This window comes from Acomys russatus, chromosome 15, assembly GCF_903995435.1.
Source record: "Acomys russatus chromosome 15, mAcoRus1.1, whole genome shotgun sequence".
NCBI classification, from domain to species: domain Eukaryota; kingdom Metazoa; phylum Chordata; class Mammalia; order Rodentia; family Muridae; genus Acomys; species Acomys russatus.
In genome coordinates this window covers 12,219,760-12,233,258 of record NC_067151.1, presented here as the reverse complement: position 1 = coordinate 12,233,258, position 13,499 = coordinate 12,219,760, and the positions used below count along the sequence as shown (strand labels likewise).

Here is a 13,499-nt window from a genome sequence, read left to right as displayed (position 1 = left end):
CTCAGGCTGAAGACCTGCTATTCAATACAGTGAACCCCCAAGTGGCCATGCACAGGACCCATTCAACAGTATTTCAGCCTGTTTCTTATACTCCCTCCCCCACATTCTCCATCTTCTGCTCTCTTTCCTCCTCGCCAATCTATTTTCTGATGCCCCTAGCAGACCAAGAACCCTGTTCCTAAGAATGGCTGGGAACAAATGTCTATGTCCAGGTCACCCCCCTCCTCCATAGCCACGCCCAAAGAATTGGCCAGTGCAGGGATGACAGCATTTGACTTCTCGAGGAGAGAGTTTGCATAACTGCAGCCACTTACAAGGGAATTTCTGCTCCCTAGCTAATCGCATGCAGTGACCCACTGCAAATCTACGCCAGGGTGTGTTTAAGGCACGTGCATTCTACCCAGAACAGCACAGCACGTTCACGTGTGTAACTCTTGGAGAAAATACTACCTAAGGCTCCTAGAGCCCGAGGGTCTCTGAGCTCGAGCCAGTCAGCAGAAAGGTGACAAGGACACAGCAGGCACTGCTTCCTCCAAAAGCAGGTGACAACATTCCAGGAGCACAAATCCAGAGCACTCAAACAGGTGCTACCACATTCCCAGACCCCTGGCCTCTGAGATCCCTGCAGTTCCTAACCTGCAGGGCTGCACAGAGTCACAGCCGGCGCACTTGGATTTCCTGTCTCACATCTCTCACTGCTGCCCTTGGCACCCTCCATCCCCAGGAGGAGGAGTCCTCTGTGGACTCTGCAGGGTTATTACTGCTTCCTCAAGCATCGTCCCCATGGCTGTTGTCCTGAGGGAGGGCTATCTTCCAGCACGAACACAACGTTCTATTTGGACCCTTAGCTCCAGGCTCCCAACCCCCTGCAATCCGCACCTCAGCTGCATTCCACTTCAAGAAGAGCACCCACCTGTCCTCCAGCCTGTCTGTTCCCTCTGTCCTAAGCGGCCAGCCTGTATGACCTGATCTTGTTTTGAGACAGGGTCTTGTGTAGTAGCCCAGGCTATCCTTGAACTTGCCTACAGAGCCAAGGCTGGTCTCAAACTTTTGGTCCTCCACATCCTACGTGCTAAGATTACAGAAACTTGACACTACTGCCAGCTCTCCACCAGGTCAAACCTTACCCAAACCATCATCCTTTACAGCACATGGAGTAATGAGCAGACTGCTGCCCAGTCTCCTCAATGGCTGGCTCCTCCAGAAGACAATTTACTGTCTCAAACACATGAAAGACCTCTACACCCTCACGCCCTCCTCCAACAAGCTACCCAGGGTGGATCCTTCTAAGAGCCCAAGCCAGATGCATTGCTTGTTCTCAGACTTGAAATCTGCACGCGTACTGTGGTGGTGTGAATAGCTCTGGCCCCCCATTGATTCATGTGTCTGAACTCTTAGCCCATAGGAAGTAGCACTTTTAGGAGGTGTGGCCTTGTTGGAGTAGGCGTGGCCTCATTGGAGGAAGTGTGTCACTATGGGGACTGGCTTTGAGGTCTCCTATGCTCAAGCTCTGCGCAGTGTAGAATCCAGCCTCCTCCTTGCGACTTGTAGATCAAGATGTAGAACTCTCGGCTCTCTTTTTTCTCAGGCTGCCGGGAAGATGGCAGACATTCAGACGGAGCGTGCTTACCAAAAGCAACCTACAATCTTTCAAAACAAGAAACGTGTTTTGCTGGGAGAAACCGGCAAGGAAAAACTCCCTCGGTACTATAAAAACATCGGTCTAGGCTTCAAGACGCCCAAGGAGGCCATCGAAGGCACCTATATAGACAAGAAATGCCCCTTCACGGGTAACGTCTCCATCCGAGGTTGGATCCTGTCTGGTGTGGTGACAAAGATGAAGATGCAGAGGACCATTGTCATCCGCAGGGACTACCTCCATTACATCCGGAAGTACAATCGCTTTGAGAAGCGCCACAAGAACATGTCTGTGCACCTGTCGCCTTGCTTCAGGGATGTGCAGATCTGCGACATCGTCACCGTGGGAGAGTGCAGGCCCCTGAGCAAGACCGTTCGGTTCAATGTGCTCAAGGTTACCAAGGCTGCCGGCACCAAGAAGCAGTTTCAGAAGTTCTGAGGGGGCACAGGCCTCCTCAGAGCAAATAAAGTTATTTTCCAACTTAAAAAAAAAAAAAAAAAAAAAAAAGATGTAGAACTCTCGGTTCCTCCAGCACCATGTGTGCTTGCACTCGGCCATGCTCACCGCCATGATGATAATGGACAAAACCTCTGAACCGTAAGCCAGCCCCAACTAAATGTTGTCCAACTAAGAGTTGCCCTGGTCATGCTGCCTCTTCACGGCAATGAAACCCTGCCTAAGACACACGTTTAAATGCTGCATTTAAATATCCTGTAAGTGCTTTGCGTGGGATGGGGTCCAACCGCATAACACATCAGAGCTTACGTCACATCTGTTATACACCAGACTCTGAACGAGCCCTAGAAGCAGTCACCTAACCTCTCTGACTCTGTTTTGTCACCTGTGAAACAGGGCAGCCACAGGAACTATGTCCCTTCTGCCAGTTATACCCATGTACACAGAACTTGTGCAGCAAAGTCTCCCCTGCTTGGTGGGCCCATAATGGACACATTAAAGTGGGATGTACAGAGGTCCATCACTTCCTGCTGCCCATGGGCCTCTGTGTCCTCCATTTATCCACACTTCTGCCACTGTGTCACCGACCCCAGTGCAGGCTAAATGGAGGGATCTAAATAAGAAGATTGACTGACTCAGTGACACTAAACAAAATGAGGATGGAAGAATAAGGGTTTCATGTAGTCCAGACTGGCCTTGAACTCACTACGATGACCTTGACCTCCTGAACCTCTCGCCTCCATTTCTCTAGTGCTGGGCTGGCAAGCTTGCACTATTGTCCTGGTTTTGTGCATTTTCTCGAACTAAACCAGGGCTGTTTACATGCTGGGCAAGTACTCTACTCACTAAACAAAAAGATTTTGTTTCTTATCACTGGAAACATGCATTAGCCTGCATCCTGGGCATCATCTCAGGCCAGTATTGTGCATGCACAGATCCATCGTATTCACGTCACTACTGAACTTCCCTGACATTCCAGCTCTTTTTCAGACAGCCTCTGTGCACACAGACAAGGCAGTCTGGGACCAATCACACAGCACTGAATATGAATGACAGCACAGCCCTGGTGGCATGCACAGAGACTGGGCCGCTATGGCCTCTCCCCAGGGAATGTTATGGGAGTCAAGTCTACAAAGCTCCTGGGGCATCTAGAATCACATTACTCAAAGCATACAAGACATCATTTCCTGATGTCTCAAGGGTCAAACTTAAGACTTCAACAATAAAAGTATGACATTTGTAATTCTTAGTAAGGGTTTTTCATTCCAAAATATATGTTCAGGGCCTTAAAAATAAGCAAACAGAAAAGATCCAGACTCAGTAACACAGACTTAGAAATGGGTGTGATTTTCGCCTTTCTGTTCTTTTCCCTTTAATTCTCTATTCTGGCCTGGCCTTACTTATTCCGTGGTTTGAACAATCTGTGCTCTTCATGGACAGCAACCAAAAAAGGAAAACAGAAACAGAAAAACAAAATAAACAAAAACAAACAAACAACCCCCCCCCCAAAAAAAAAAAGGTGCTGAAAAACAAAATAAAAGCAAGGGAGAAAAAAAACAAAGTAAGGAACTCCTAAGACTGGGAAAGGCATCCGGGAGCTGAGCTAAGCACTGGACAGGTGGGTGAGCAACATAAAAGCTGAGGTAGAGTCAACTAACGGCAGCCCTGTGGGGTTCTGGGCAGGAAATTATATCAAACAGGCATCTAGAAAGTTTTCAGAGGACAGTATGCCAGACTGGTAGGAGAGCAAGGTTCTGGGTCAAGAAGCTTCTGGAAAGGCCCAGCAAGAGCTGATGAGGGTTTGAGCCTTGGCATATAAGTGAGAGAGGAGGCTCCTCCAGATCTCGTGACTGACAGACAAGATGTCAGAAGAGGCAAATGCTGTTTGTCAAGGCATAATTCACAGAAGGCAAAGGGAGAAGCGATCCAATACCCAGATAAACAAATGAAGAAGGGAGCACCTGTCTATACAATGGAATACTATGCAGCTTTTAAGGGGGAAAAAATCCCGATATACGCTGCACCATGCATAGAGACATCTATACGAAATAAACCAGTGTGCGCACTGCTATTACGCGAGTTATATGAGGTAACTAGAACACTCAAAATTATAGTGGAAGAAGTAGCATGGTCAAATATGAAAGCAGAAGGGGACTAATTGGGGAGAAAGAAGGTCATCAGGGCTGAAGGGGGACAAGAGAGCAATGAATTGATGTGATCGAAAATCGTTATATATACATACATATGCATGAAAATGTCATAATGAAACCTATTATTATGTAGAATTAATATAGGCTAATAAAAGGCATTTGTTAAAATGTATGTGTCTGCAGTCATAGGGGAGGGGAGTAAGGGGAAAATAGGAGGGAGGGAGGGAGGAATGGGAGGATACAAGGGAGGGGATAACCATTGAGATGTAATATGAATAAATTAATAAAATTACAAAAAGCAAAACAAAAAAATGTCTGTGTCTGTGTGTGAGCTTTTGTTTGTATGTGCCAGTATGTATGTATGTATGTATGTTCACCTGTGTTCATGTATCAGCATGCATCCATGGGTATATGTGTGCGTGTTCACCTGGGGGAGGCATGAGGGAGACCAAAGGACAACGTTATATGTCTTTCTCGATCATTCCTCGCCTTATCCTTTGAGACAAGGCTTCTCACTGAACCTAGAGCTGGACCGTCCAGCTAGACTGGCTGGCCAGCAAGCCCAGGAATCCTCCCATCTCCCCAGCACTGGAACTGCAGACACGTGCCACAGTGCCCAGCTTCTTACATGAGGTCTAAAGATCCAAACTCAGGGCTTCACGCTTGCGTGGCAAGTACTGCACTGACCGAGCCATCTCCCCAGCCCCTGCGAAATTGTTTCAAAAACACAAAGAACTGGCCTCCTATGCTATTCCTGTTTCAAAAGATCTGGGCTGGGAGCAAAAACTCCCCCAAACTCCCATTTTCTAACAGTTCCAGGCAACACCTGACACTGTAGCAGGCGTGTGAGTGACACTTGGCCCCTACTTTGAAGTTTTCCCACAAGCAGGTGTGCTTGCAAACCTTCCCTGGTTGGCTAAGTCAGTCATGACTACCAGGCCCTTCTCCACCTGTCTCCTGGGAAGACAGACCCAGCCATCAGAGACCCTCGGGAAACGGAAGAGAAGTTTCTCATTGACAAACAGCCCTGCTACTGGAAAGAGGTTCCAGGACAGTTCTTCCTTCCCTCACGCCTTGGGCAGCACCATGAGCTGCCGAATGGCTCCTCTCAGCTGCTGCTGCTGCTGCTGCTCCTGAAAGCCTAGGGTGCTGAAGAAGGCTTCCAGAACAAATGCTGAGCTGGAAAGCGAGGGGTGTGTCCTGGATCAACACTTGGCCTAGCAGGGACAGGGGGGGAGGCCAGAAGACAAATATCCTCCCCTCTTCTGCACCTCAAGTGGAAGGCTGGAGGTGCATCCCACAGCATCCCCTCCTGGGGCCTGTTGCCAGCTGCAGGCTGGTAAGCCAGGGCTCCATGTCACTACCCTTTCCTTTCCCTCAGACAACTTGCCAACACAGCCTGCCTTCTCCGAAGCCTGCTCTTTTCAGTGATCCAAGATAAGGCCAGTGTGACCGTTAACATTCACTGCCAATTTGACAGGACCCGGCATCACCTAGGAGACAAAGCTCACCATGGCTGGGAGGGGACTTACTCGTTTGGGTTCACTGTGGTGGGGAGATGTGGGTGGCTATCCCATGTGCTGGGGTTCTAGACTGAATGAAAATAAGAAAAGCAACTGAACACCAGCGTCCACTGCCCTGTTCCTGCCTGTGGACGCAAGCTTCTTCGAACCCCTGCCACCATGACTTCCCGGCCACCTCAAAAGGACTGCACCCTCGACAGCAAGCCAAAATGGATTTTTGTGAGGGATTTTGTTATAACAACACAAACGATGGTTAAGACAACAAGGGACAGACAAGAAGCTCGCTCTGCAATCAGAGGAGAGTGGTATGTCCTGAACAGAACCTCCGACTTCGTCCAAGACCTCACACCTAGTAAATGTTTCAAAAATAAGAATTAAAGGGATAGGGCTGGAGAGATGGCTCAGAGGTTAAGAGCACTGGCTGTTCTTCCAAAGGTCCTGAGTTCAATTCCCAGCAACCACATGGTGATTCGTAACCATTTGTAATGAGATCTGGTGCCCTCTGAATACTGTATAAGTAATAAATAAATATTTTTTTTAAAAAAAGAAAGAATTAAAGAATAAATTAAATAGAAAGAAAATGAGTATGGAAGAGGCGAGACCTAAGTGCAAGAGCCTGTGTACCACACAGACTGTGCAGCGTAGGCACTGCAGGACACGATGGTGTCAGAAACAGATGAGAAAGAGCCTTGGTAAGTGATCACAAGGGGAAAGCAGCATCAGACAAGGGAATGAGTGTTGCACAGTGAAAAGCCTGGCCTGACTAGACCTGAGAAGGAGGGACACAGCACAAAGGAACAACGCAGCACCAGAGAGCACCACGTTGGGTGCGTGAAGGCAGTGAGTAGATGAGGGACCCAGCACAATGCCCTCTCTTGGCCTCACAAAATTTTCAGCACAGTATCTGACATCCCGCTCCACTAGAAAGGACATTACAGACCTGTGAGATGAACCACATCAAGTGGAGTTGAACTGAACGACGCTGAGGCCAGAGGTTAGACCCGGGCAAAACCAAAGAGGTCGGGGATCCAACTTACCTTCAGCATCAACTCTGTACTAAGCTCTGTGGGAGGGAAGTGGGGAGTGCTGAGATCAGCTGAGCGTCACACCGCCCTTCACACCTCAGCCTTCAAAGCTCTTACGACTGTGCCTACAGCCTGGTCCGTCGTCCACGATACAGACACTTGGACTCACTGTCTTCCTTCAGCCTTACTTTGCAGTAGCTACTTTCCATCACTGTATCTAAAACGCTGAGGGGACAACTGGAGCGGAGGGGTTATAATCTATCTTGCTTGTGGTCGTGTGGCCCCATGCACTTGAGCAGAGACCCCACAGTGGTAGGAGTGTGGTAGAGGTGCTTTATATCTCATGGCAGATAGGAGCAGAGAGAACTAGGAACAAGCCAAGAGCAAGACTCCCGACGAAGACCCACCCCCAGCAACTCACTTCCTTTGCTACATCTAATGTCCTGAAGTTTCCAGACTCTCCCAAAACGGCCATGCCATAAGCTGGGGAATAATCCCCTTACAGATGAACCCGAAAGGATGTTTCATATTCAAACCATAACACGCATGAAGCCATGTTACCCTAAAAGTAGCTTTTTTAGAGCCAAAATCAAGTGATGGCAGCAGAAGCGCACCCTTTTCTGTTCAGGCAGCAGGTAGTGCTCCAACCTCAACAAGCAAGACACACACACACAAGCATGTGCATACACGTGCACACACACACACACACACACACACATACACATGCACATACACACACATGCACACACACAGACATACACACACACACACACACACATACACATGCACATACACACACACATGCACACACACAGACATACACACACACACACACACACACACACACACACACACACACATTAATCAATGAAATAATTTCTTTAAAAAATAAAATAAAATAGCTTTCTAAGCCCAGGCACAGATCCCAGCTATTTAGGAAGCTGAAGTAGAAAAATCTCAAGTTCAAGGTCAGCCTGGGCTTCAGAATAAGTTTAAGTTGCCTCAGCAATCCATTGAGACCCTATTTCAAATTATAAAAAGATATAGGTGACATAAAAAGACATATGGGGACATAGCTCACTGGCAGAGCGCTTGTTTAGCTTGTATAAGGACCTACAACCAAGATACAGTTCAATGGCTGAGTATGAGGTTAGTGTGTATAAAGTCCTGAGTTAAAAGCCAGCACCAAAACCAAACAAATACATTAATGAAAATCAAGCCCTTTTTCGGGATTCAAGGCCTTCTTTCTACTTCTTTCTTATTTGGTGCCATGATTTGAGGCCATCCCCAACACCACACCCCATGCCCACCCCATGCCCCAGATGGTGGCACTGTTAAGGATGGGGGTGGCAGAACCTTTGCTCTACTCTGACTAGTAGAAATGGGTCACTGGGGGTCATATCTGCTTCTGACGGTGGCCTGAGCCTTCCGCTTCCCTGAGCGGCCACACACTCCTAGCTGTTCCACCACGCCCTCCCCTCTAACATAGACTACACAGTGAGGCAACGTAAATCTTACCTCTCAGCGGCTGCTCCTGTCAGGGGTTTTATCCTACCAGGCAGAAATCTACCACACATTATAAGCAAACAAGAAGGAAATATCTGTGCTTTGTGTATTTGCCCATATAATTCCACTTGCTTGGAATGTCCACCTACTTTGTCTTTCATCATCTCTAGCTAGGAGCTTTTTCAAAACTGTCTGAAAGGAAAATGTCTTCCCCCACCTCAATATAACTGGTTTTGACCTTTCTCTCAAAGTCCCTTGGCACTTAGGAATGAAAGTTTTTGCTGTGTTTGGCACTATCCAGCTGTGTTTCTCACATGTGTGAGCTGGCACTAAGTTAATTTCACAGAAAACACTGGATCCTCAATAAACCGATAAAGTCCCTCGGGAAACGACTTCTCACTATCAGGCACCGTGCTTTAAATTATCAGTGACAAGCCCACGTCATCTTCCCTGAAATACAGATAACGAAACAGGATGATTCATAGCCTGTAAACAGTCTCCCTCAAGGAACATGGCAACACACATGAAATCATCGCTTACATGGACAAAAAGCTACTAGAGTGACACAGAGAGACAGCTCCTATCTGTGGAAACCAGTTACAACCGGCTTTTTCTCACACCTGCCTGAAGTAAGAGTCTATGAGCAGAGCTTGAAAACCAACCAGTCCACCATTGAGAAAGCCATTTTATTCGTCCTGAGGAGTCAGGCCACCTTACTGTGTCTGCAGTCTGTCCCTGGCTTAAGCTAGCCATGCTCCACTCTCGGGTGTTTTTCCTGTAACCTACCCCAGAGGGTCCACACAACCTAAAAAGTGGCCTTTCCAAGAACGTTGTAGGTAACAGGTTCCAATGGCTTGTGTGAACGGTCACTGTGACTAATGTCGTCAAAATACGCTAACTACTGAATATAATCTTTCGCTCCACTCTACCTGGGTCTCTTTTAAAGATACGAAAATAAATAGTTAACGAATCAGTGAGGTTTGGTCCCCAAAGACAACAACGCCATCACTCTAAAGTATACCAAACAAAGCAGTGCTCTCAACCACCCCAAATCAAAGGAAACTTCTGAGATTTTGCATTTCAGTTGGGGTCCTTCCCAACCCTCCCCCCCAATAACTCTCTATATTCTAAGAATAAAATATGTTGGGCAACATCTCTTAACCTGTCTCTGCCTCCAGCCCATGCACCTCGGGATGCCCCAAGATCTGCTGGGTGACATATGAGATGCAAAGTGGAGGGATAAAAATAGCCCGGTCCTCAAAAAGACAGATAGCTGCCAGACAGCTGAGTCACTTTGAAGCCCATTTTGACTACTGAAGGGGGCATTTCATGCTGCTTCTGCCTTACAGGTTTTCACAATCTCACAACCTCCACCCGGATGAAAACCTTCCAGGTGGAGGGCTAGGATGCCGCTTAACTTCCCCTCCCTCCTGCAGGGTCACGATTCAGGAGTGAACTTTTAATAATTCACATAGCGCACAGTCAGCCCAGTGACTCACTTAGAAGGGAAAGATTTGAGTAAGGCTTTAGGGAGCCATCATAAGCCAGAGACAGATCTCTTATTTCTGCTGCCTTAGTGGGACCACCGGACCTGGCCATGGCCAGAAAGGACGAGGGTGGGGAATGGAGGGGGAGGCGAGCTCAGAGGCCGTCAGCATTGTCCCGCAGTGGAACCCCCCCGGGGCGGGAGAGAGAGAGAGAGAGAGAGAGAGAGAGAGAGAGAGAGAGAGAGAGAGAGAGAGAGAGAGAGAGAGAGAGAGAGAGAGAGAGAGAGAGAGAGAGAGAGAGAGAGAGAGAGAGAGAAGAGAGAGGGGAGAGAGAGAAGAGAGAGAGGGGAGAGAGAGAGAGAGGAGAGAGAGGAGAGAGAGAGAGAGAGAGAGAGAGAGAGAGAGAGAAGAGAGAGAGAGAGAGAGACTGTGCGCGCCGCAGGCTAAAGGGACTGACTCTTCACCCACCACATCCCCGCCCTCTGTCACCCGAGAGAGCTGCTCGGAACCCTGGACTAACTCTTCTTTGCCTTTCTCGGTGCTGGGGCTTTAGGCGGAATGCTGAGGATCTGGGGCCCGGCAGCCCAGCCGCAGGCTAGCGGAGTAAAGGCCCCAGAGGACCCAATCTTCGGCCGCCGCAGCCCGAGGCGTGCTCACTTGGTGCCCGGGGGAGGGGGTGGGAGTAAGGCGCGCCAAATCCTGCGCCAGGGGGAGGAGAAACAGAAAGAGAACGAGGTCCGGGGCCCGCAACTCATCGGGTCCCCTGCCCTGCGCGCTACCCTGTTTTCCAGGCCGCCAGCTGAGCGACTACGCCTAGGATCTTCCTTACCGGGGAGTCGTAGGAAAAGGCGCACTCGTTCTTGTAGACGCGGTCCCCGGACCTGGGCACGCGGATCGTGGGCATGTGCGGCACCAGCAGCTCGCCCAAGTCCCCTGCAGCCATTTTCCTGCCGCCGCCCGGCACGCTGAACAGGGCGCCCCGTCGCTGCATGGCCACCGCGCGCAGCCGGCCTGGGGAAGAGCGCGACGCGGCGGGAGAACCGGACCTAGGCTCAGCGGCCGCGCCGGCTAGGGATCGGCTCAGACTTGGGAGGCTCGGCCCTTGCCCCGGCGGGCGGGAGCTGCTATTTTTAATCCAATGGCGAGTCGCCGGCCCAGCTGCAGCGTCAGGCGGGGCGCGCGCCAGCCGCAGCGGCGGGGAGGGGGATGCCGCGCGGGCAGGGACGCAGAAATCCGAGCCCGGGAGGTCCGGGGGCTCCCCTAGTACGCCTCCCGACCTGCCCTGGGCCGCACTTCGAGGATGTAATCCCCAGCTGCCCAGGAGCAGGTCCGGGGAAGCCCGCACAAAAAGCGGTGCGCTGCGTGACCTCCCCATAGATCGGGAAGGGGGTGGGTGGGACTTGGGTGTCGCCTTGCTCCCAGGTTCTTCCTAGCTCCTCACTTTTTTTTTTTTTTTTTTTTTTTTTTTTAAACGTGCAAAGCTCTTTAAAAGACATTAGGATAGAACGGGACCTGGAGAGGGGAGAGGCATATTTTCTTAAATATTACAAGAGTAGGGGCCTGTCGCGACACCACCCCCCAGCCCCGCGCCGCCGCCGCTTAAGATAAGGGAGTCTATCTTTCTCTGGCTTTACAATATCTCCTGGATGGCTCAAGGTCCCTTGGCGAACATCCAGCGGCCTGATTTGAGGATCCATGCGTGTAGTCCTGTCCTGGCTTGTGGGTTCTTCAAAATAAAATAACCGAGGGGGGAGCGCTTTAAAATGTGCGCATAAAGCATGGAACAAGCCCCGTGGCATACATTCCCATTGCTAACATTTTCATAAATAAATAAATAAATAAATAAATAAATAAATAAATAAATAAAATAAAAGGCCCAGGCAATCGGGAGATAGAGAAAGGAGATTGGGAGCTCAAGATTAGCCTGGGTTTAGCTGTGTGAGATGCTGTCTTACAAAAAACAAAACAAAAAAAAAAACCAGATAGCCAGCCCTCCTCCAATGAGGTTTAATTCCATTCTGACAACACAGGTCCAGTTCCACTGAAGCTACCTAACTACGTGCAGCATACCACCAGAGCATGCCTCTTCCTGATACCCAGAAGCAACAAACCCAAAGCATTTTATATGACTCTCCCGATAGGATCGTCCTTAAAGTCGCGGTTACTAAATTTTCTCTTCCTCGTATTGCTTCAGAGCAAAGAATTAGACACATCACTTGACTGCCTTGCTGTCTAGTAGGATCTCTGCCTGGTCACAAACTGATGATACAACGAAACTTGATTTTAAAGTGGTCAAAGCTTAAAAATCCAACCTCGGATTAAATGTAAATCAAATTAGTGAGACTTTTTTTTTTTTTCTCATCTTGTGTTGCAGCTGACAAAAGACTTATCAAATTAGTCCGGATTTGAGAAACACCCTCATACACTGGGAGTTGGTGGAAACAAAAAGTACAAAGCCCTGAAAAGGACACTCACTTTTGGGGGCGGGGTCATCGTTGTTTAAAACAGTCTCTCTTTGGATCCCTTGCTGATGTTGACTCCTGGTGATCCCCCTGCTTCAATCCAACCCGTTGTCCTCACTTGGTCCCCCTGTGCTGGGATTTCAGGCCTGCGCCATCACACCTGGCACTCTGGAAGGCAATTTAAGAACACTGATGTTAATTGTATGTGCGTATACTATTTTCCAAGGCGTATCCCGTGTGATATTTATGCCACATTTAAATTCAGTCTGGGTAGGCTGCTTGTTAGAGCACGGTTCATAACTGGAGACTGGGAACAAAGGGGGAACTCCATTGGTAGGAAGTAGTTACTGTAGGAGCACTACTGAAAACAGTGATGTGACTGTCATCAGTCACATCAGTCACAAAACTCGATTTAGTGTGTGCAGGCCAGGAATGTGTGTGGGCTGGCCACCTACAGTGTCCTTGAGAGGGTCCTGTGCACACTTGTGTGCGTGCCTTTTGGCCCCATATAGCTCTTAGAAAATGTGCAATCTATATAATTGTCAAGACTGTGGAGAGGAAGGGAGTCTGCAGTCAGTGGGGACTCCTTACCACCCTGCACTTTTCTGTGTGGTTCTGGTAGCTTTTCCTTCCCTTTGCTTGTCTGCGGCACTGGGACAGAGCCTCAGAGCCTGCTGCTACAATCCGTGTACTCGGCCACTGAGCCATGTCCTCAGCTATCCCCCTGCCTCAGTGTTCCCAGTAGCTGAGATTGCAGGCTGTGAGCCCCCATACCCAGTTTCAGTGTCTTATTAGGGACATTTGTGATTAACTAAAATCAGGCCCAGTGCAGTGGCTCAGCAGAGAAAGATGCATGTGGCTTAAGCCTAATGGCCACTGTGCAAAAGCTAAAGGCTACTGCCGCATCGACGCAGTGCATACCAACCTTGATGGACGGTAAGTCAGCGGTGTTGCACCCTTGTAATCCCAGCAGTTGGCAGACAAAAGACACCATAAATTCAAGGCTAGCATTAACTATACACATCACTATATAATCTAAGCCAGCCAGCACTACAAAGAGAATCCATCCCAAAACAAAACAAATTACAGGAAGTGATATATTTGTAGAACACACCAAAGTCAAAGAGGCTTCCTGCAGCAAAAGTAACTAGTCTGGGTGCTGCAATGACTTCGGGCCCCACCTATGGCCTTTCAGAGAGCTAATGGGTTTGCACCAAGAATGCAAGCATATAAACGCACATATATTTACAT

The 13,499-nt window shown here is 49.0% G+C and overlaps 2 protein-coding genes across 3 annotated transcripts in view; one reads left to right on the top strand and one right to left on the bottom strand.

Annotated features, from left to right (window-relative positions):
* Positions 1 to 10,900, bottom strand: part of Usp13 (ubiquitin specific peptidase 13) — a 105,557-nt gene extending 94,657 nt beyond the window's left edge. Inside the window, exon 1 of one of the 2 annotated variants that reach the window (XM_051157044.1) lies at positions 10,616 to 10,900. In XM_051157044.1, the coding sequence (XP_051013001.1) occupies positions 10,616 to 10,777 (162 nt within the window). In that variant the 5' untranslated portion in view covers positions 10,778 to 10,900. The remainder of the gene's footprint in view (positions 1 to 10,615) is intronic. The other variant, XM_051157043.1, reaches the window with a different exon arrangement.
* On the top strand, positions 1,578 to 2,077 carry LOC127199159 (40S ribosomal protein S11-like). Its single transcript, XM_051157045.1, has one exon. The coding sequence runs from the start codon at positions 1,601 to 1,603 to the stop codon at positions 2,075 to 2,077; it is 477 nt and encodes a 158-aa protein (XP_051013002.1). The 5' UTR covers positions 1,578 to 1,600.
* Positions 10,901 to 13,499: the final 2,599 nt, after the last annotated feature.

Coding starts and splice junctions, on each gene's coding strand:
- LOC127199159 (XM_051157045.1), top strand. CDS start 1,601: ATGGCAGACATTCAGACGGAGCGTGCTTACCAAAAGCAACCTACAATC.